The 25,410-nt window shown below is 34.6% G+C and overlaps 1 protein-coding gene and 1 pseudogene across 4 annotated transcripts in view; both read right to left on the reverse strand.

The window, feature by feature from the left end:
- Positions 1-2,679: 2,679 nt before the first annotated feature.
- METTL25 (methyltransferase like 25) overlaps positions 2,680-25,410 on the reverse strand; it is a 123,633-nt gene continuing 100,902 nt past the window's right edge. For 3 of the 4 annotated variants that reach the window (XR_012518401.1, XM_074402476.1, XM_074402477.1), the window contains 3 exons: positions 14,292-14,366; positions 13,657-13,728; positions 2,680-12,078 (listed from right to left, as the gene is read on the reverse strand). Coding sequence is in view for 3 of the 4 variants with exons in the window: in XM_074402476.1 (XP_074258577.1) it covers positions 11,986-12,078; positions 13,657-13,728; positions 14,292-14,366 (240 nt within the window). In the remaining variant the exon portion in view is untranslated. The remainder of the gene's footprint in view (positions 12,079-13,656; positions 13,729-14,291; positions 14,367-25,410) is intronic. The other variant, XM_039472269.2, reaches the window with a different exon arrangement.
- LOC141585028 (hepatitis A virus cellular receptor 1-like) lies at positions 15,645-24,475 on the reverse strand (annotated as a pseudogene).

The following is a 25,410-nucleotide window of genomic DNA, read 5'->3' on the forward strand; positions in this document are numbered from 1 at the left end:
CAAACTCATTCTCTGTCCAGTTTTGTTCCCTTGCTGGTGAAGAGTTGTGATCCCTTGGAGGAGAAGAGGCATTCTGGTTTTTGAAATTTTCAGCCTTTTTGCACTGGTTTCTTCCCATTGTCATGGATTTATCTACCTTTGGTCTTTGAAGTTGGTGGCTTTGGATGGGGTCTCTGAGTGAACATCCTTTCTGTTGATGTTGAAACTATTTTTTTTTTTTTTTCTGTTAGTTTTCCTTCTAATAGTCCCTCTGCTTCAGGTCTGCTGGAGTTTGCTGAAAGTCCATTCCAGACTCTGCTTGCCTGGGAATCACCAGTAGTGGCTACAGAAGAGCAAAGATTGATGCCTATTCCTTCCTCTGGTAGCTTTCTCCCAGAAGGGTACCCACCAGATGCCTGCCAGATCTCTCCTGTATGAAGTGTCTGTCAGCCCCAGCTAGGAGGTGTCTTCCAGTTAGGACACATACGGGTCAGGGAGCCACTTGAGGAGGCAGTTTGTCCTTTATCAGAACTCAAACTCTGTGCTGGGAAATCCACTGCTCTCTTCAGGGCTGCCAGGTAGGAATGTTTAAGTCTGCTGAAGCTGTACCCACAACCGCCCCTTTTCCCAGGTGCTCTGTCCCAGTAAGGTAAGGTCTTTATTTATAAGTCCCTGATGGGCTGCTGCCTTATTTCAGAGATACCGTGCCCAGCAAGGAGGGAGCCTAGTGACAGTCTTCCTGCAGAGGCCTTGCTGAGCTGCTGTGGGCTCTGCCCTGTTCGGACTTCCTGGTGCCTTTGTTTACACAGGCAAGGTTAAAACCACCTATTCAAGCCTAAGCAATGGTGGATATTCCTCCCCACACTGAGCTCCAACATCCCATGTTGAGCTTCAACTGCTATGCTGACTATGAGAATTTCAAGCCAGTGGATCTTAGCTTGCTGGTCTTCAAGTGGGTAGAACCCTCTGAGCTAGATCACTTGGCTCCCTGGGTTCAGCCCCCCTTTTCAGGGATGTGAATGACTGTGTCTTGCTGGCGTTCCAGACACCACTCTGTTGGAAATGTGGAGATCACCTGCCTTCTGCCTCTCTCTCGCTGGGAGCTGTACACTGGAGCTGTTCCTGTTTGGCCATCTTGCCAGCAATCTTAATAGAAAACAAACTTGGTATCTATGGAATGTATCTCAAAATAATAAAACCTATTTATGACAAACCCACAGCCAATATCATACTGAATGGGCAAAAACTGGAAGCATTTCCTTTGAAAATTGGCACTAGACAAGGATGCCTTCTCTTACCACTCCTATTCAATATAGTATTGGAAGTACTAGCCAGAGCAATCAGGTAAGAAAAAGAAATCAAGGGTATTCAACTAGGAAAAGAGAAAGTCAAATTGTCTATTTGTGATGACATGATTGTATATTTAGAAGACCTCATTATCTCAGCCCCAAATCTCCTTAAGCTGATAAGTAACTTCAGCAAAGTCTCAAGATAAAAAATCAATGTGCAGAAATCACAAGCATTTCGATACAACAATAACAGACAAACAGAGAGCCAAATCATGAGCGAACTCCCATTCACAATTGCTACAAAGAGAATAAAATACCTAGGAATACAACTAACAAAGGGTATAAGGACCTCTTCAAGGAGAACTACAAACCACTGCTCAAGAAAATAAGAGAGGACACAAACAGATGGAAAAACATTCCATGCTCATGATTAGGAAGAATAAACATCGTGAAAATGGTCATATTGTCTAAAGTAATGTATAGATTCAATGCTATCCCCATCAAGCTACCACTGAACTTCTGCACAGAAGTAGAAAACAATTAAAACCCTAGAGTAAATGGGGAATGAATGAAGTAGTTTAAAATATTACTTTAAACTTTCCCTAAGTGTAAATGAATATTTTGATATTATCTATAGCACTAATTTAATAATTACTTTATTGATCTGAGGGTAGAGAAGTGTAAAAGCACCTAGCACAGTGTCCAGTTCATAGATGGCCAATGATGTTTCATTGAATTTAAATATGTGTTCCTTGATACAAAGCACACACATCAATTTTTGAAAAGATGTAGAGATTTAGTCTCTTGTTTCCTGTCTTTCAGGCATTTTTGTTTTGGTCCCTCAAAATATCTATCCCATACACCTTATGAATTTGCATTTTTTAGAGAAGTTAGAATCTAAAAATCAGGACATATATTAAATGTGTATATGTTGGGACTCCATTAGTCTACTGCAGTCTTCAGAAGTTCTACAACATCAGAATATTTACCTAACTTTAAACAAAGCTATGAGACTTAATTTTATTTTAATAAAAAAAGTTAAGGAAACTTATGTTGATTTACCCCTACTTTGTTGTATTAAGGTTAGAAACTATGTTATTAATGGCAACAATATTAATTATTCTCCAAGCATTTACTACCAATGCATTAGAATGAAAACACATTGCCAATAACCACATTTAAAAAGTGAGTCATATTTTTAAGAATTTCAAACCTGCAAGATAAACTGAGCTCACTATTAATGAGAGAAAAGTTATTTCTGCAAGATAAACAACTGTGCTCACTATTAATGAGAGAAAAGTTAATGCATTAGAATAAAAACACATTACCAATAACCACCTTAAAATTACATATTAAAATTGTGCTAGATATCTAAAAATATGAATCATTTTTAAGAATTTCAAACTTGTTTATCTGCAAGATAAACAACTGTGCTTGTTATTAATGAGAGAAAAGATATCTATGAAATAATTTATCTTGCAAAAGCTTTTAGTTCTTACATCCTAAACATTGATCCTCAAGATCTTTAAAAATCATTCTTTAGTTCAGCATAACATGCTGTTAAGGAATGGCTTCCTAAACTTCCTAAACCAAGTATAAGCTAGTAATGTAAATGGAAATGTGGACTTTTAAGGCATCACTTACATACACAGAGCAATGTCTAACATCCTACAACATTAAAAGTGAACCCTGCTTTGATTTCTATTTTATTTTTTAGCTCTATCCTTTTAAGTTTAAGTGGAAGCACAGCACTAACGCTTTTTCTTCATGATTAAAATTCTGTCTCTTTTGCCTTTATTCAGTGGTCCACCTACACAGCATTATATTATCTACTAAAATTTAAAATATTCTGAAGTCCCCTAAACACTAAATATGTCTGTTATAATCTAATGGCATCTGAAATTGTTTTATCTTGCTCTTGAAACACAATTTTGAATAAATTTTGCTTGATGGGAAAACCACCATTCAGATCAAGTATGTTTCTTAGAAAATTTGAAGCAGTATTACAAGATTGTGCCCCTCCTGAGAGGGCAGCTAATTAAGAATACATGTGCAGTTACTTCAACATGATCATCTGAAGTACACAAAATCCCATGTTGACCAAATAGAAGGCAATGTGGTATGTTTTAGGCTGGAATTTGCATAATTTCTCTATTTTTCTAAAACTGACCACATTTGATCATAACTTAATGTAAATTAAGGGCTATTCCTCCTATGAGATTTAAATACATGCTACTTTGTTCTATGCTGGCACGTTAACTCTTTTTTGCTAGATTGTGCATTTGAAAATTCTAATGAAAACAGTATATACTGTACTTTAAAAAAGGCCTTCCAATGACAAAATATTTGCAAACTGAGTAAGGCAAACCACTAACATAAATACATCAAGTAGTAAATTACAATGCATACAGCCAGTAGCCAACTACAAGCCATCCAGGAAGGTGTGGGAGCTGGGAGTTCATTTCATCACAGGTTAACCACAGCACATATTTCATACAGAAGATTATTTCTTAAACAGTCCTTCTCCATGAAAATAAGCCATCGTACTGAACACACTGAAAAACAACATGAAAGAAACTATGACTAATGCACCATACTCACAGTTGGTGACAGAAGTGGCAGTACTAGGACATAGTTCATTGTAAAGGATTGTGTGCTCATGTATCAACTTATTTTTTTAAATCTTCTTAAAGTCATTATCTAAATCTTAACTCTTCCATATACCTATTATATATGTTTCAATGACTAGATTACAAACTCTTGAAATTAGAAACTGTCAAAGTTTTAATATCTTTCTCTCCACCTTTAGTGTCTAGCATGGTCTTAGTCACAGAGCAGCTAAGAGATGGTGATCGATTAAATTACATACAACATTAACAAAGTACCTTCACTGAAAGGTAGAGACTTAATTCCAGATTCAGTTAAACAGTCACATGTTATTTATAATTTACTTTCCTTCTTGAGGCAGTTTTGCTATATTGTGTTTCTTTTAGAATTTTTTTCCATTTCATATAAATTTATTAATCTGCCATCAGAGAGTTGCTCTAATTTCTGTAGGATCTATAGTGATGTTCCCTTTTTCATTAGTTAAATGTTATATTTTTTAAAAGAAATTGTAAGTTTTGACAGTTGTTTCAATTTTGTTAGTTATCTAAGAAGTGATTTTGGAATGCATATATCACCCCTGAATGTGTTTTTCATTATAATGATTTGTCAGTACTCTTCTAATGTTTGTGGCAAAAGTAGAATTTCAACTATAGCATGATTTTAGCTCAACATATAGGTTTTCATGCACAATTTTCCACTATGATTCCATTCAATTATTATTTATTTCAAAATATTATGTGATGTCTACTGTGATTTCCTTGACTCTCAAATTATTTCACTGTACAATTTTAAAATTGACACCAAATGAGTATTTTCTACTCACTTTAAAGCATTTTTTTCCAGCTTCAGTACATCGTGATAAAATACTACACTGTATGTGATGTCGTTTTGAAATGCATTGAAATTTTCTTTAAAGCCCAGCACCTAGCCAAATTCCTAAAAGTTCCCTTATGTGCTTAAAAAAATTATGTACTCTGTAGTAAACTGGGTACAGTGTACTGTATTGGCACATTAGGCTAGTTTTACTTATTTCATTATTCAAATCTTACATCCTTATAATATTGTTTGCTTTTTCTGTAAGGTCGGAACGTAAAGATACTTCTGGAATGACCACAGATTTTTCTATTTCTTCTTGTGTTAATGTTTGTTTCAAATATTTTGAGATTATGTTAACTAAATATGTTAACTAAATTTAGAATTGTTATATCTTCCTGAAAAAATGAAAACTATATTCATTATGAAGAGTGTCTCTTTAAGGGTTGCTTAAAGGGGAGAAGGACTGCCAACAGTTTGTAATCTGGATGAGGGCTGTGAGGGCTGCCCTGCCCAGATGGCATTGTCAAGCCAGACGGTCCCAGGCACCAGACAGGACTTTAATGTTCAAGGACCTTTGATGTGTGGGGCTTAGAACAGAAGGCTCTGCTTGTCCACATCTGTGATAATGATTCTGTCTCTCAAGAAAAAAAAGGCCATAAAAGACAACAAGAAACATAGAACAGACAGAACATACAGAAAGCAAAAAATAGAATGGTAGACTTAAATTCATTCAGCAATTCCACTAATTGTAAATTAAATCCTTCAATTAAAAAAGAAAGACTGAATTCCTGAAAACCTAAGGTCCAACACTATGCTGTTTAGACGAGACATATCTAAAACATGTAAGTACAAAACATTGATTATTAATAGGAAAGAAAAAAGCATATTTGAAAATGTTCACCTATTTTAGCTTATTTTAGCTAAATCAAAATCAGACAAAGTAGGTTTTAATATTTTAATTAATATTGGACAAAAGTATCCATTTTTGTATTTCTTTTTAAAAATAATTTCAACTTTTATTTTAAATTCAGTGGGTAATGTAAAGGTTTGTTACAGGGGTTTAATGCCTAACATTGAGATTTGGAGTGTGAATGAGCCTGTCATTCAGGTAATGAGCATAGTACCCAATGGGTAGTTTGTCAGCCTCTGCCTCCACCATTCCTCATCTCTTTTGTAGTTCCCAGTGTCTGTGGTTTGCATCTTTATGTCCATGCATATCCAATGTTAAGCTCCCAATTACAAGTAAGAACATGCAGTATTTGGTTTTCTGTTCCTGCAATCATTTGCTTAGGATAATGGCCTCCAGTTGTAACCAGGTTGCTGCAAAGAACATGATTTTATTCCTTTTTATGACTATGTAGTATTCCATGGTGTTTATGTACCACATTTTCCTTATGTGATCACCATTGATGGGCACCTAAGTTGATTCCATTTCTTTACTATTATGAATAATGCTATGACGAACATATGAGTACAACTATTCTTTTGGTAGAACAATTTACTTTCTTTTGGGTATATACCCAGTAATAGGATTGCAGGGTCCAGTGGCAGTTCTAAGTTGAGAAACTTCCAAACTACGTTACACAGTGGTTGAACTAACTTAAACTCCCACAAACAATGTATAAATGTTTTCCTTTTTCCTGTAGCTTCACAAGCATTTATTGCTTTTTGACATTTTAATGAAAGCCATTCTGACTGGTGTGAGATGGTATTTAATTGTGGTTTTGATGTACATTTCTCTGGTTATTAGTAATGTTGAACATTTTTAAATATGGTTCTTGGCCACTTGTAAATCTTTTGAGAAGAGTCTGTTCATGTGACTTGCCCATGTTTTAATATGGTTACTTGTTTTTTGGTTGTTGCCTTAAGTTCTTTATAGAAAGTGGATATCAGACCTCTGTCAGATGCATAGTTTGCAAATATTTTCTACCATTCCATAGGCTGCCTATTTATTGATAGTTCCTTTTGTTGTGCAGAAGTACTTTAGTGCAGTTAGGCTCCACTTACCCAATTTTTTGTTGAAATTGCTTTTGAGGGCATAGTCATTAATTATTTCCCCAAACCAAAGTCTAGAAAGGTGTTTCTTGGGTTTTCTTATAGTATGCTTACAGTTTGAAGTCTTACATTTAAATATTTAATCCATTTTGAGTTAATTTTTATGGTGAAAATTAGGAGTCTAGTCTCATCCTTCTGCATATGGCTAGCCAGTTATCCCAGAACCATTTATTGAATATGGAGTCTTTTCCCCATTGCTTTTGATAACTTTCACAAAGATCAAATAGTTATCGGTGTGTGGCTTTACTTCTGGTTCTCTATTCTATTCCATTAGTCTATGTGTCTGTTTTTGAAGTAGTATCATGCTCTTTTGGTTACTGTAGCTTTATAGTATAGTTTGAAGTCAGGTAATACCATGCCTCTGCCTTTGTTCCTTTTGCTTTGGAGTTCTTTGTCTATTCAGGGTCTCTTTTTGGTTCCACATAAATTTTATAATACATTTTTCTAATACTGTGAAAAATGACATTGGTTGTTTCATAGGGATAGCATTGAATCTGTAGACTGCTTTGGGCAGTATAGCTGTTTTAATGATACTGATTCTTCCCATCCATGGGCATGAGATGGTTTTCCATTGTTTGTGTCATCTATAATTTCTTTCAGCAGTGTTTGTAGTTCTCCTTACAGATATATTTTACTTCCTTGTTTAGATGTATCCCTACGTGTTATTTATTTATTTAGGTGCCTTACTGTAAATGGGACTGCACTCTTGATTTGGCTGTCAGCTTTAACATTACTGGTGTACGGAAATGCTACTGATTTTTGTATATTGATCTTGTATACTGAAACTTTCCTGAAGTCATTTATCAGTAGTAGGCATCTTTTTGCAGCGTCTTTGGGGTGTTTTAGGTATAGAATCATACCATCAGTGAACATAGCTAACTTGACTTGTTCTTTTCCTATTTGGATACCTTTTCTTTCTTTCTCCTGACTGATTGCTCTTGCCAAGACTTTCAGTACTATTTTCAACAAGAGTGGTAAAAGTGGGATTCCTTGTCTTGTTCCTGTTCTTAGGGGAATGTTTCCAGCATTTGCCCATTTAGTATGACGTTGGCTTTGCAATTTCACTTTTAAATTTAAAGAATTCTTCAGCTTTTAAACGAGGATACTAAAAATCCATTTGTAAGTTGTTTAACTGGAATTTATAACACATTTATCCTATGAAATCAATGCTGCTATAAATATGGTTAAGTTCATGTTAGTCTGTCTAGAGTATTTAACAAACAGAACTATTCATTTTATACTATGCATTATGTGGAATTAAGTGCTTTACATTGAGAAGTGCAACCATCTGCATCTGCATGAGAGAGATATTAGGTTTAAGAACTGAAACCACTCGTGTTAACATGATTCATCTGTTTTTTACAGGAAAACTTTGTATAGAAATAGGACTATACCCCAATAAATATCTTCATTGCTTCAGAAAATTCCTATACAATAATTTATCTCAATCCTCTCAACTTCTCAAAGAATTCACTTATCAAGCAACAATTTACTTATCAACACTTGCTTCAAGACCCTGGCATTGCTATATATGCTAATCCTAATCTCTTACGTAATTAACTTTTTCAAATCTCAGGTTTTTTTCTCTACCTTTGAGCCCAGACCTCCAAATCCTATATATATTCTGCCCTAATTTCCCCCTTCAGATGCACTGTGAAGCCTGTCAAGGCACTGCCCTCTGTTACTGTGGTGAGTTACAAAAGACTTAGCTTTATTTCATTAGCAGTTTTTTTTTTGGAGGCATTTTTAGGTAGTTCCGTAACATATTCATACACTTAAATCTTCCTAACAATCTTATGAGTTCTATTCTTATGTACTTTTTACAGATAAGAAAACTGGGGCACACTAAACAGTTAAGTGACTTACCCAATGATACAAAACTATTTAGCTCACTTGAGTCTAAACTATACTACTACTATTATTGAGTCCCTGTTCTCTTTGGCTATTGCTCTGAAGACACCCTTAAAAATTGGTGGGGAGTTGGGGAGAGATAGCATGGGGAGAAATGCCAGATATAGGTGATGGGGAGGAAGGCAGCACATCACACTGCCATATGTGTACCTTTGCAACAATCTTGCATGTTTTTCACATGTACCCCAAAACCTAAAATGCAATAAAAAAAATTGAGAAAAAGAAAACAAACAAAAATTCTATATCCTAAACCCTTGAGTTCTGATCTTGACAATTGTTAACTATTGTAATAAATAATTTTATTGTTTATCTTTCTCACTGGACTGTATGTAGGCTCTTTGAAGACAGTGACATATTGTCTCCATACTATCAATGCCTAGCCTAATCTCTGACAAGTGGTAAGCTTCAATGTTTATAAAATGAAAGTAAATAAAACCCCATTTTACAAATGAGGCTCCAAGATGTTAAGCACTGTCATGCTTTAGTTCACTCAGAATTTAATTGTCAGAATTTGTGCTCATGCCAAGGCACCACATTCTTTGGCTGAACTGTAAACTAGTTCCCCAAGTGCAGTTTTTATGAGATGAGAGTCTACAACCATTGCAATGGGATTCATGTGTACAAAGCTGTAGTCTAAAATACTCTGTTTCTTTGCTTTCTGTGGAAATGTTATCATCTCAGTGTGGCGAATGCAGGCTAACTCATATTGATTTGATGCTTGCATCACACATTTAACTGATTCATAAAAATGGAAACCATTAATGAATGTATACAATTTCTGACAATTGTTTAAAGCAGAGAAATTACTATCAAGTTGCCTTGCTGATGATACTGTTGAAACTTACCTTTTTTTTTCCTTGAGACAATTTTGCTCTTGTTGCCCAGGCTGGAATGCAATGATGCAATCTTGGCTCACCGCAACCTCTGCCTCCTGGGTTCAAGTGATTCTCCTGCCTTAGCCTCCCAAATAGCTGGGATTACAAGAATGTGCCAGCATGCCCAGCTAATTTTGTATTCTTAGTAGAGACAGAGTTTCACCATGATGGCCAGGCTGGTTTGGAAATCCTGACCTCTGCTGATCTGTACACCTCAGCCTCCCAGAGTGCTAAGATTACAGGCGTGGGCCACTGTGCCCGGCCTGTTATAACTTCTCTATGCTAAAAGATGTTTTACACATATAAAATATTTTTCTTTACTATAATGAGAAATAAATATTATAAAAATATTTGGGCATGAGGAAAGAATTTTAAACTTTTATATGGAAAGTAAAATTATAAAAGAAAAAAGTTGGCTGAAAAGGTTTTCTGTTCCTTCTGAAATAGCTATATAGTCAACAATAAGAGGAAATCACAGCATGTTGAAACAAGAAAGCTATTTAGGAGAAAGAATGCAACTGACATATTGAAACTGAGGAGGATTCTTAAGCAGTCAGTATGAATATGACAAATGAACTCAGTCTGGTTTTCTTTCTTCCTGTTTTCTATCATTGCCAATGGCTGCTAAAACCATTCAAAGGAAGGTTAATGGGAAAACTTTATATTGAATAAATAAGACTCAAAACAACTGAAGCTGCTGATCAGTCTTAGTATCACTAAATATGGAACAGCCAAACAAGACGTGTCTCCTGATATGATGTAACAGAAAGTACATAACACTATGACGTATTTTTGCCAAAAGACAAAAACAAACACATAATATTAACTTGACTCTCTTAAGTTTCTAGATCTAACAACTTTTAGGAAATACTTGGGAAGTTGTATTAAATGGCTCTCTGAGGGTATAATCAGATAAATGTAGAAATTTACTCTATAGAATGTATCCATATTTATAGAAAAAATTGTCTGGTTTCTTAAAAAATAAAAATGATGTGAAATTTTAAAAATGGAGGGGAAATCATCAGATTTTTAAAACAACCTAAGAGACATATCCAGCAAATGCAAAGGTGTTAAATTTGTTTAGATTCTGAATTGAAGAAACTCATATAAAGACTTTTGCAGCCACAGATATGTGAATGAGACAATTATAGATGTTATGAAAAAACAAACAAAACAAAACTCTTAACTGTTAGAAGTAACAAACTTCCTGGAATTTGCTTTGAAGTTCTCCAGCTAGGGTATGTGTGGGTAGGGTGTGCATGTGCATGTTTATGTGGGTATAGATGAAACAAAATTGTTAAAGTGTTGATAATTATATTGTAATTTGTGATGAATACATGGGAATTCCTTATACTCTACTCTCCACTTCTAGATATATGAAAATTGTGTAGGAAAAAAAAGCTTAAAAATGGCCTATTTTCCAAGTATTGTACTATCTGTACAAAGAATCTGTTTATCCATATGTGTATACATATATATACACACACACACATATATAGACTGTAAACTCAATATTATAATACAAAGACATATAATTATTCTTATTTGTTGGATAGATGCCAATATTAAAAAAAGTTATTTTTAATTTTTTTTTTTTTTTTTTTTTTTTTTTTTTTGCTTTGGAAAATTTTATAAAATCTCTCTAGTTGAGGATCAAGGAAGCTTTATTCCAGCTGTTCACCTTTTTGGTATGTATTAGAATCCTCAAGTTTTCTGCTAATAAAAAGGACTTGTTTCATAATGGGCAGGGTGTTGGCCTCATTCCATTGACTCCTGGTTTACTCAGATTGGCTTTTTACAGACTATATGGTAATTCCATTAAGTGTCAACCCATCACTTTCTTTTAGCAAGATAAATTGCCTCAAGAATCCCTAAAGAGAGTATCTCCTTATAAGATACAACTTTCTTTAAGGGAATTATCCCATGTACTTAAATTAAAACCCAGTGTAAAGTGTTTTAAATGAGGCACTTTTAAGTCTCTGACCTGGTTCCTGGATATTTCTTACCTTTAAATGCAAATTTTTTTTTTCCTCCTGGTAAAAGAAAAACACTTCCAAAATGTGGATGAAACTGCAAATAATCTTCAGCACCAACTACCTTTGCCTCTTATCTGTGCTAAATTCAATAAATCAAAATGTGATTTGTAGCAGATATAGAGGGTCTTAAATATTGAATAGGAATTAAGATGTAGATTACAATCTTCTACTGATGTACTAACTCAGGAATGTAGGTCAACCCTTTTATATTATTATCATGGGTTCTTATTTTATTAATATATGCTTTGACAATGGAAAAATGGATTTTAACCTTCTGTTGTTAGCCATTATTTTATTATTTAAAATATAGAGCAATCATTTTAAAATTTTTATAAAACAGGACATAAATGTTTAGAAAAGCAATCTCAGTAACAGATCTCATAGAAAAATACATCTAATAATTTGCTCCAATGGAAATCATTGCTGCTTCTTCAGAGCAATAACAGCATAACATCTGGGAGATTTCACGGGATCAAACAACTTCACAAGAGCAGACCACGCAATATCTTCCTGCAAATTGGTAAGTGATTTAGATATACAACCATTTGTTAAAGAAAAATATGAGAGATGAGTCAGATTATGTATTGTAATATAAAAAATACATAAAAACAAACTATATCACAGAAAATTATTATTCTTTGTTAAACAAAATTAACATTCACAATTACACCTTCAAGAAAATTTATGCTGAGGAAACAAGGATGTATATAGAGAGCAAATTACGAGTTTATTGTTTGCTATGGTTGTGAAAAACTAGAAGTGGCCAATCACAAATCGATATTAGTTAAATAAATTATTTTATGATGACATATTATTCACTTTCTATAGTACATTTAATATGGTGGGAAATTCTGAATAAAATATATAAAATGAATTAGATGTAAAACTGCATTTATAATTTGATTCTAATTTTAATCAAAGTACAAATAATGTGCACACATAACTATATATATATATACATAACACATATATATTTGAGAGATTCCATAGAAAGTATACTAAAAATATAATAATTGAAGCTATTAAAGGTAGTATTATGACTACTCTTAATTTTATTATACACCCTGTATTTCAAATTTTCTAACATAAATGTGCATTATAAGATATTAATTGAAATATTAAAAATAACACATCATTTCTATTATTTCATTACAATCTGTTAACCTTTGTGCATACTGTTTTGCTTACCTCTTGTACATAGGTCAATGGAGATTGCTTTGAAAAGAGATGTGAAAATCTAGTAAAATAGGTACTGATTTTATGACCTACTAACTTAGGAACTAAAGCTTTCCAGCGGTTTGAAGTTAGTTGGCAGCTTAGGAAAGTATATCATTATTTACATATTTAAAAATTGCCTTTCTCCATAAAAATACAAATTAGAACAAAGCAAACATTTTAAAATTTCCACTTGTTCCAATTAGCATTTGTTGAAAAGAAGAAAGTAAAGCTCCCTGTATGACAAAATAAAATTGTTAAAGAGTTTATAGTGGAATTATTTGGTGAGTCCATGAATGGGTTTAATTTAAACAGTTCATCAAACTTTATTTATCTATGTTGAATGACAAAAATATTGTCTTTGAGGTTGTCTTTAAGGAAAATATTTTTTGCAGATTCTACTCTGAGCTATGGGTAAAATAAAGATTGTAAAAAAAAAAAAAAAAGAAGGAATCTTCCTTGATCAGAAGTTTCTGTTCTGTGGAATCCATACGGCCAACACTCCAAAAGTGAATTAAAAGACAAATTCTTACAAAATGAAATGTATATACAATATCTTTTACGTCTGGCCTTTATTAATTTCAGTTATATAATATTTCATATATAGCGGTTTATGTTCACTGCCTATGTATAGTAATTACCATACAATTAAAAGAATGTAAACTTTATTATAGCAGCTTTGCTGAAAACATCTGTTGTCCATATGTGTATATGTTTAAAAAGAGATGGAATGAATATTTAAACTATGAAAATATAATGAGAAAAATGTTCTTACTAGTTTTATGTGAAAGAACCTTATCCTAGATATAAGTGGATCTATATTACTGTATTGAGTAAAATATTTATTATGTATTTTAAAATAACATAATTTACCTGCTCTTTTAGGTAACAAAGTCGATCCAGAAGAATCAAAGTCTCTATACAAGGAGCCAGAACAACTTTCAACTAAAACAAAAATAGATAGGTTGGAGGTACTTAAAAAAAAAAAAAAAAAAAAGACTAGCTTATTTCCTTAACACTTATGTTTAAGAAAAGGTATCTACAGAAGTTTATATAGACTCAATCTCCAGTATCCATGTATATCTTCAGAAAATGAATATTTCAGAGATCAAAAGGTTTTCTTTAATAATAGAAAAAGAATGTCCTTTAGGTGACTGTGAGGTAGACTCCAAGCAATCAGATGTGATAGAAAGCTTTTAAAGGGGTACTAAGAATGAAATTCATTAAAAGGAATGCTTGTGAAATAACCGCATTGGGACCAATATGTGTTCAAAGGACTCTGAAACTTTTTGTACATTTATAATACTTTTTAAAGAGAAATCTACCATGTGTTCTCTTTATTACATTACTGATACCTAATATAATCCTGAAATAGGAAATGATCCCAAACAGTTTTTCTACAGTAAGAGAAAAACAACATAGATTGCTTGGCCCATAATAAAATTTAATAGGACTCTATTCAAGTCTAGCAACATACCCAATTTAATATGCTTAACTCTGAGATTTACCATATTAAAAGCTTCCAGCTCATTCATTCGAGGCTTATACTTCTCATAGTAGTTCATTATAATTTTTTCTGGCAGCTTCAAGATAAAAAAAACAACAAATTTAACAATAGTTCAAAAATAGTTTTCCTTGTCAAACATATCCTAAAGTAAAATAAACATGACATCAATTTAAAACAGTTTTAGGTGTCTGAAGAGCTCTCTCTAAGGATATTCATGAAGCAGGTCAAGATAATTCTAAATTACTTAAAACTTTTATACTGATACAGGGTATGCAGCACATCATAATTAAAACCACCAGTAACATCCTATTAATATTGTTTAATTTCAACCACTAAAAAGGAAGTATTTACTTTCATTTTTTATTATGCTTAGGGAACATAGGAGGAGCTCAAACATTTTTTGATTAAAATTAAATTTTACAACACTGTATCTAAAACAAGACATCTTTGAGCAAAATTCAAAGGCAACAGAAACACAATAGCATATGTCCATACTTAAGGTAGTTTCTTTTAACATTCACTTAACAAATCCATTAAAGAGTATTACTTTTCATTTTTTTTTTCCCTAAAACAAATACCTACAGTATGTTGAACTCCTGTATTTAGCAGGCCTCTCTCTAGTTCAATCGTGTTTATGCTCTCTAGGTAAGCTTTATTTTACAGGGTCAATTGTATTTATTTCTAAACTTGCTATGCCAGTTACATTATTGCCGTAACATACAGGTTGAATATACCTAATCCAAAACCTGAAATGCCCCCAGACTGAAACTTTTTGAGTGCCAATATGACATTCAAAGGAAATGCTCATTAAAGCATTTTAGATTTTGAATTTTTCAGATTAGGGATACTCAACTTCTAAGTATATAAGGTAAATATTAAAAAAAAATCTGAAATCTGAAACACTCTGGTCCCAAGCATTTTAGATAAGGAATACTCAATCTATCATATAAATAAGTATTACATAACAAATGAAATATGAAAGCAACAGGAAAAATTGATTCTATAAATTTAATGTCTTTGTGAAAGGTCTGATAACGGAGAGTCACCTAAAGACATTTCTGTCAATTAGATGTGGTCAGAATATATGAGAGGCTGCATAAAATGAGTAAAAATCTGAAAGGACTTGTACTCAGATTTATTTGCAAATGTTTAAATGAATTTATTATTTTTTTCAAAGTCTCTATTGTTTTTATTATTGCACTAAATTTCTTTTGAATTTTAAAAAGTACAAAGGGTAGTGGGAAGTAAGGCTTTGTCTCATTCAATTTCTTGCGAAGCCTTCCAGAAAAACTCTCCCCTTTTGTACGGAACCCATGCGGATTACACACTCCCCATCCTTTTTAAAAGTTTGCCGTTTTTTTTTTTTTTTTTTTTTTTTTTTTTAATCAAATGAGTTCCTGCTGGAGAAAACTTTTGCAGAAAAATATATTGGACTAAATCCAGGCCTGAACTTCAAGGCAGCAAAAACTCTCATCTCACAAAATTGTGTGTGTTCAATTATAGCCTTTAGTTCTTTCCTCTACCAGCCGAAGAGCAGCAGTTGTACGATAACTCAGAACTCATAACCTTTCCTATTTTGCTTCCTAAAAACAGGTTTCTTCAGTGTGATTTCTTGGGTGCTCCATTTTCTTTTGTGTCAAATTGGGAAGCACCATGCTTGTCATCAGTTGTGTTAGTTTCAAACTAGGGATTGTTGATTTTGTTCCTCAGGATACGACACTTTAGATAACTATGTTCTGTTGATTTTGTCTGAGATCTGTAACTGTGGGCATTTCCTCTTGGTATCTTTCTGAATCCCTCTTTTACCTTCATTATACCTTGTAATATATATAGTTTAAGATATGATACTGTCAAAGAGAGTTTTGTTTCTCTTTCTCATTCTATTTGTTGCTTTTGAGTGTATTCTGGAGAAAAAAGGTGAGAACACCATTTTACTCTAATATTAAAAAAAAAGTTTGATGTTTTGAGAGATCCAAAACTGGATATTTTAGGCTATGCATTGTATGTTTGAGGCAAAAAAGCCAAGGGATAACTCCAAAGAGTAAAACCATATGCAAATCTGTATTAAAAAAAAAAAAAAAAAAGAACAAAAAACAAAAATGGCCTCTTCTTACAAGAGCATAAGAAGTATACAGTTGGCCTTCTATAACCGCAGGCTCTGTACCAACAAACTCTATCATCTGCAGATCAGAAATATCCAGAAAAACAAAATAACAAACAAAGTGACATCAGCAAGAAGACTGACTACAGATGCCTGATGCTAGTCCCCCCATACAAGAAAGAGACAAGGCAATGAATACACAGATGAGATTTGATTGGAATGTTGAAGGGAGAGCATTTGAGCACAGCATGGAAGTGGATGGAGATGCACCTGTGGTGATCAGAAGTCCAGGAGAGCAGCTTGGAGACACCTAGCCTCTATAGCTCTATCTTCTCTGATTGGATGAGAATCTGCCCCAAATCGGCAGAAACTTCCTGTCACAGAGAAAAGGTAAGCAGAAGAACGCTACCAGCCCCCATTGCTACCACAAACACCTACCATCCTTCCTACAAGAGAATCTCATAGTCTTCATAAGTGGTGAGCCCAGTTTGGAGAGCTTCCAGGAATCCACACAGTGTGCATTCCCCACTCCCACCTAGCCTTGTACACCAAGTTTCTACAGCACAGAACCATCTTAAGACCAGAGTAGCATCAGGAGTGTACACTGCTCTGTAGGTCACTAACACTGTACCTCTACACCACTGGGGCTCTATCTTCATTCCCAAGCCCAAACAGGTGGCTGACTGTCACAACCTAAGCTGCATGGAGCCTGGGTCCAGGATTGGCTGTCACTCTGGTCCTACAGTAGAGAAACCAACTAACTTCCAGACACAAAAACAGTTTGACAATCCTGTCTAGTGTATACCTACCCTTGAACTGGCCAAATTGCTGCATGCCCTCTCCTGAGCGGGACAGTCCATGAAGCCTCCAAGCAACTGACATGCTCTGGGGCCAGGTGAAGTACTACACACCTGCATCCAAGGATGTACAAACAGACCTGTGGTGCCCCATACCCTGAGCCACTCAAAGGCCTAATGCACTCAATCACAGTCTGAGAAAGAGCCCTGCAGGGTGCCTCTGGAGGGCAATCACCCAGGCTGGCTGAGCAGCTGTTGGCCCATGACACAGGCCTGAGAAATAGCTCTGGGGACCTTCCCAGTATATAAGCCTCCAAGCCAGCCAAGTGGCTGTGTATCTACATCCCAGGCTTGAGAAGCAACCCCCCCAGAACAGCCCTGGATAACATGCCCCAGGTCAGCTCAACAGCCTTGCACCCCGACCCAGGCCTTGAGAAACAGCGCTGTGGGCAGCTCTTGGTGGTCACACCCCCAGGTGGCCAAGCAACTGTGTGTATACGCTCCCAGCCAGAGTAACTCCCCATAACCCCAATGCCAGCTCCAAGCTGGCTAACCCATTATATGCAGGCATACACCTCTAATCTGAGAAATGGCACAGTGAGGACACCTTAGCAAAGCTGCACCACCACTGTCCACAAACTCTCTCAGCCTGGGCCACTGAAACACTCACAAATGCCACTAGCATGGACTGCATCAGAAGAAATTATGTGGATACTACACTACTGCATCCACCTAGGACCACAGCCAATGCACCCCACCCAACTAATATCCCAAAACCCATTCATACGAATAAGCCTTTCTTTATGAAGCCTACTCCGTAAAATTGGACAGTGTCTTTTCCACCAATTACACAGAAACCAATGCAGGGACACCTCAAACATGAAAAAGCGAGGAAGCATGACACCTCCAAAGGAACACAATAATTCTCTAGCAGTGGAACCCAACTATAAGGAAAGATAAAAAATGCCAGAGAAATAATTTTTAAAAAATCTTAAGAAAATTTAGTACAGATTAACAATCAATGAAATCAGAAATGAGAAATTAAAGAGATAGATATAAAAAAGAACCAAATATAAATTCTACAGCTGAAGAATTCAAGGAACGAAATAAAAAATACAATTGAAAGCTTCAATAATAGACTAGACCAAGCAGAAGATTTTTTTTTCAAAATGAAAAAAACAAAAAATGTTAGTGATGAGTGCACATACAAACGAACCTAGACAACCGCTAAGAGTTCCTCACACTTTCATGTACTTGCAAAATTATTTAATCTTTATAGACATAAGTGAACATTTGGTTCTGCTACTTCTTAAAGATGTGAAAATTTTTTAAGTTTAAATATACAGTCTTAATTACACCAATGTCCCAACGTTCCAAGATAGATTGTAGGTAATGGAATCTCAACTGCTTCTCAAAGAATCAAAAACAAAAAACAAAACTCAATGCAATCTACAATATTAATGTATGTTTAGGAAAATTTCATATTAAGTAGATTCCACCCTTTTCTCCCTTCTCATCTATTCTCTCTCTGTTATTGACAACTTTTTATAGTATAAGTGGACAGCAAAATTTCTCATCAGCTTTTTGAAAAATAAACTATTGAAAAAAGAGATACCCAAGAGCCTTGTGAATATAGCACCATTGAAATTATTTACTGAGTGCTAATGCTGGGTCTGCTATTACTATGAAATTTTCTGAGGAAACACTTTGTATTCGTATAGTATTTTAAAATAAATTCTCCAAACTGCTTCAGAATCTGTATTTTTTAAAGTTACAGTTTATTGGAGTTATCATCATATGACACAGCTGGTATGGAAATGATTACATCTAACAGATAAAAAAGATTTAGACATAAAGAGTAATGTGCCCTAATGTCATACGGTGTTACTGCTAAGAGTTAGGATCAGAACTCACACTCTTAAATTCTGTTTACTATCCTAAGTCCCTATATATTCTGTTTCACAGAATGCTACTAGTCACTGTGCTCATGTGTTCATGAAAGTTTTGGCAATGCTTGTTAAACAAAGCTAACTATATTCCTAGAGCCTTTAACATGCATAATAACTCTCCAGGAAGAGTATGGAGAATAGGGTAGGTGCCATAAACTCAAAGCCCTACAGGTACCAGACAGGTAACAAAAGTGAGGAGGCAGAGAAGATGAGGACTTGGGGGCTAGAGAATGCGGCCCCATCTAGTGGAGCCCTGACCACACAGGAATGCAGTCTGATCTACCCATGTCTTTTCAGAGAAGCTACAAATCTGAGCTTTAATTTCAAATTCACAGGTTTATGCATGTTGCATCAAATTTAAAAAAATAAACACTATAGTATGAAAAAAAAACTTAGGCCAGATCAGGCTGGTCTCATTTAGAAAATCTGAAATACCATGAATCACAATATTACTTCCCAAGGACCTTCATTCAAAGGATCTATGACTTTCTTAGACCTCTACAGAACAGTGTTGAAAATGTCGCCTTTGAAAGCGAGCATCCTGTCCTCCTAGACCATTATGGTTGGAGCACCTCTAAACACCAAGCATGAATTGTTCAGGATTTACTTCAATTGAAATAGAAAGTAATACTCAACCTTAACTGTTCATGTAGAAATGGTTCTCTTCTGACAAATCTAGCCCTTGTCAATTATATTTCTAAACAATTATACTGGTAACTGAAGATATGTTTACAATAAGCCCACAATTGTATTGTAAAAAAAAACACTGTAATTGACTAGATGTGAAAAAGATCCTTCAACTTTCTGAAACAAGTTTAAATATATAAGTAATTTGACGGCATTTACAAGTTTAGAATTTGGGTTGAAACTAGTGACAGTTTCAAACACTGTAATACTTGCAATGTAACTTTTCTAAGGCAGAAAGGTTTTTTTCCTATTCTTTCCTCTTTTCCCTTTCACTTCTGCCCTGCCTTGTAAAAATTAGTTCTGAGAACCTGATGGTTATTTACCATAGTGACTAGTATTGTGGCAGAAATGTAGTAGAAACAGCATAAAAGGGTTTAATCACATGGCAAATGACTTTATCCTCCTCGTGTCTGCTTGGTCCACATTCACTTCTTTTGACTGGTAAAATACCCAGCTTCTTTTTACTGGCAAAATAGCTAGCCTGATCCAGGATCAAGTACCAAAAGCATCATATTTCCAGAGCCATGAGAAACAGATATACCTGTTACAGTCAAATTAGACTCACTCCTATTTTATTTTCATCGATGAAATAAAAGCCTGGGTTCATTGGGCACCCTTGGGGGAAACTAAGAAATGTAATATTTGGAGTTACAATATAGAAATAAAAAATAACCACACATTTCTTCCAAATGAAGTTTCAAATCAGATTTGATTTTTAAATCCTATTTCTTTCTTCTGGACAGCTTTGGTGCCAAGATAGAAATTCATTTCCTATGTTGTCAGTGATTATCCTCTTTGATGGACACAGGATTTATGGAGTCTAAAGAGAACATACAATTCTAAAGTGTTCATGTTTGAGAGGGAACTCTGCAATGATCAGAAAGATCGAGTCCATTTTAGTATAAAAAATAAGAACTATATTAACAATGAAGCTGACTCTATAGAATTCAGAGCTAGAGACTCACTCTACTCAATATTACTGACATGTTGAAATGCTAGATGAAACTAAAACAGAAAAATAATCCTGGAGTTTAAAATGTGTCTGACACAGTAGTATCCAGTCACCATCTTCTGCAGTCATGGGCATAAAACCTCAAAGAGCACCACTTTATTCCACGATATAAAGATTAACCTCAATAATGTAGATACTGTCTGCTGCTTGCACTTGTCTTTCACCTGCACATTGCAAAGCTCCAATTAGAAGGTGATATGGTTTGGCTGTATCCCCACCCAAATCTCATCTTGAATTGCAGTTCCCATAATCCCCATGTATCCTGGGAGGAACCTGGTAGGAGTTAATTGAATCATGGAGGCAGTTTTCCCCATGCTATTTTCATGATAGTAAGTGCTCACGAGATCTGATGGTTTTATAAGAGCCTCCTCTGCTTGCTCAGCTCTCATTCTTCTCCTTCCTACTGCCATGTGAAGACAGATGTGTTTGTTTCCTTCTGCCATGATCGTAAGTTTTCTGAATACTCCCCAGTCCTACAGAACTCTGAGACAACTAAACCTCTTTCCTTCATAAATTACCCAGTCTTGGGTAGTTCTTTATAGCAGTCTAAGAACAGACTAATATAGCAGGTCAATCAACAAAACCATATGCAGGTACAGCATCTTGCATATGATACAGAAATACTTTATGATAATGCTGACATCCAAAAAAGTGAGAAACACCAAGGCAGAAATACAGATTCCCACAGAGATTCCCTTAGAGGTGGTAGCCATCTGTGGACTTTGTGCTGGGGACATGAGTTTGTTATGTGAAAGGCCATCTGAAGATTGTGTCATGGTGCCATTCTCATCTGATGTGTAGGAGTACAATGGTGAGTTGGTGGCTTGTGTCCTTGTTTCCTGCAATGTTGTAATCTGAGTTTCTGCTGGCTGAGTTGGAGAAGGTGAAGTTACTACTGGATCATGGTTCTACATGGATGATGGCATTGGAGGAGCAGAGGTAGAGACTCTAGATGACATGGGAACACTTGTGTTCCTGGCTGGTTTAATCTCCAATGATAGGGTAACTTTCATGTCACTGAACCACCCTCTGTGCACAAAATAGCAATACAAGCCACTGTCAGTCTTGGTTGCATTTTCTATAGTTAAGAAGGCATCCCTTTCAAAAGGTATGTCATTCCCTTTAATGCAGCTTCTAAAAGGTGACATTAACCCAGACAATTTCATCTGAGCATCCAAATATAGGACACATCTTTCAGCCCCAGCATACTGACGTCACCTCTCCATCATAGTTGCCAGGTAGCATGACAAGCTAACCCACTGCATTACTCATTTGTACAGTATCTGCCACAAGAAGAATGAGGCTTAAGATGGTCCCTTGAATCCTCAAGGATGGGGTCAGCCAGTTATTTAGAAGGTAGTTTTCCAGCTTCTTTAGAATACCTTAGCTGGCCCTTCCTCCAAAGGTCTTTAAAAATAAATATAACTTTCTCCCAGAATTCCATTATCTCTTTGTCCCACTTTTTCATAAGAATACTTAGAGGTATATTTGAAAATAAAATGTTTCCAGTTGGTCAATCTCTTTGCTAGATTTGACCAACTTACAAAGTTGAACAGATTACAGGGAAATTATTAGTGGACTGGAACAGTACTTGTTTTCTGCTGAGTTACTTTAAAAAATTCAGCAAAGATCTTAATTTCAGTTCATACACTAGGCTTGAAAAATTATAGACTTTGAGAATGCTGGTGTAGGAAAGGGCTTTGAGAGAAAGAATTTCTGAACTTGAAGATAGATCTTCTGAAAAATAAATTTTAAAAAATGAAGAAAAAAGCCTACAGGATTTATGGGACACCATTAAGGCTATCAAGCAAATATTTGCATTATGGGTATTCCAGAAGGAAAAAGGTATAGAAAACATACTTAAGGAAATAATAGTTGAAAACTTCCCAAGTCTTGGAAGATAAATGAACATCCAAGTTGAGGAAGCTCAAAGACACCAAATAGATGAAACCCAAACAGGTCCTCTCCAAGGCATATTAAAGTCAAACTATCTTAAGTGAAGAACAAATAAAGAATTCTAAAATCACCAACAGAAAAACATCAAGTCACATATAAGGGAATCTCAATTAGACTAACAGTGGATTTTTCAGCAGAAAGCTTATTTGCCAGGAAAGAATGGCATGATATAGTCGAAGCATTGAAAGATAAAACAAAAAAAACTGCCAGCCAAGATCATGATACCCAGAAAAACTATCTTTCAGAAATGTAGAAGAAATAAAATCTTTCACAGCTCACAGATAAGTAAAAGCTAAGAGAATTCATCACCCTTAAACTGGCCTTTAAAAGTGCTCAAATGAGTCTTACATCTGAAATCAAAAAATAACAATCACCATTATCAAAGCATGAAATGATAAAACTCACTGGTAGAGGTGATATACAAAAGAGAAAAAGAAAGGAATAAAATTTTATCACTGCAGAAAACTACCCAATCACAAAAATAAATAAGAAGTAAGCAAGAAAAAAAAGGACATAAAAAACAACCAGAAAACCATTTTAAAAGTGTGAAAAGTAAGTTTTTGCCTGTCAATAATAGCCCTGAATGCAAATGGACTACATTCTCCAATTTAAACATAGAAACTGGCAAAATGGGTTTATTTTTAAAGACCCAACTATATGCAGTCTGTGGGAAACTTACCTCACTCGTAAACACACTTACAGGCTTAAAGTGAAGGGATTACAAAAAGATACTCCAGCCAGGTGCTGTGGCTCACACGTTACCTCAGCACTTTGGAAGCCAAGATCACACAATGCTCTCCAGCCTGGGTTTCAGAGCAAGATTCCATCTCAAAAAAAAAGAAAAGAAAAGAAAAGAAAAAAAGAAAAAAAAAAGATATTCTATGCTAACGGAAAAACTGAGCAGGAATAGATTAGGCAAAACAGAATTTAAGCCAATAGCTATAAAGAGAGACACTGTGTAATAATAAAGGGATTATGTTAGCAAGAGAATATAACAATTTTTAAATACAGATGCAACTTATACTGGTGTACCTAGATATATAAAATAAGTATTATTAGATCCAAAGAGACAGATAGACCCTACTATAGTAATAGTTGGGGACTTCAACACTTCACTCTCAGCATTGAATAAATCATCTAGACAGAAGATGAACAACAACAAAAAAAAACCCATTAGATTTAAACTGCATATTAGGTGAAGCTAACAGAACAGACACTTATAGAATATTTCACCCAGCAGCTGCAGAATACACATTCTTTTCATCAGCACATGGAATATTCTCCAGAATCAACCATATGTTAGGACACAAAAAAGTCTCAAATTTTAAAAATCAAAATCATAACAAGTATCTTATCTGGCCACAATGGAATACAACTAAACATCAATAACAAGAGGAAAATTCACACCTATGAAAAATACATGGAAATTAAAAAAACATTCTCCTGAATGACCAATGGATGAAAAAAAAAAAAAAAACAACAACAAAACTAAGAATGAAGTTAAAAAATTCCTTAAAACAATGGAAAACAGAAACATAACATGCTAAAACCTATTGAACACATCAAAAGCAGCACTAAGGGGTAAGTTTATAACAATAAATAATTACATCAAAACTCTAGTAAGATTTCAAATAAAGAACCTAATGATACATGTCAAGTAATTAGAAAAGCAAGAACAAGCCAAATCCAAAATTAGTAGAAGGAAAAAAATTAAGATCAAAGCAGAAATAAATGCAATTGAGAATTACAAAGAGAATAAAACAAAAAATTGTTTTTTGAAAAGATAAACAAAATCTGCAATTAGTGAGACCAACTAAAAAAAAAAAAGCAAAAAGAACCAAATTTTAAAAGTCCAAAACAAAAACAGAGATGTCACAACAAATACCACAGAATACAAATAATCACTAGAAACTACTATGAACAGCTATGCACCAAAAAAATTAGAAAAGGCAGTGCAAATAGGTAAGATCCTAGACACATATAACCTACCAGCATTGAACCAGGAAGAAACAGAAAACCTGAATAGAACAATAAGAAGTAATAAGTTGAATCAGTGATTAATAAAAGTCTTCCAAACAAAGAAAATTCCAGGATTGGATGGCTTCACAGATGAATTCTACTGAAACTTTATAAAAGAATGAATACCAGTTAATTTGAAACTATTGCAAATAATTAAAGTGTGGGGAATTCTTACTAACTCATTATACGAAGCCAGCATAACGCTGATACCAAAACCAGATAAGGACACAACAACAAAAACATAAAACTAAAGGACAATACCTCTAACAAACATTACACAAAAATTATCAACAAAATACTTGCAAACTGAATCTAACAGAGTATCAAAAAGATAATACACTATGATCAAGTGAGATATATCTCAGGAATGCATGGCTGGTTCAACATACACAAATAAACGTGACACATCACATCAACAGAATGAAGGACAAAAACTACATTGTTATTTCAATAGATGTAGAAAAACATTGGATAAAATTCAATATCCCTTCATGATAAAGACTTTAAAAAACCTGGACATAGGAGAAACATACTTCAACATAATAAAGGCTACATATGACAATTCCACAGCTAACATCATACTGAAAAGGAAAAAAACT

The sequence above is a fragment of the Saimiri boliviensis genome, chromosome 7 (genome assembly GCF_048565385.1).
Source record: "Saimiri boliviensis isolate mSaiBol1 chromosome 7, mSaiBol1.pri, whole genome shotgun sequence".
Lineage (NCBI taxonomy): Eukaryota > Metazoa > Chordata > Mammalia > Primates > Cebidae > Saimiri > Saimiri boliviensis.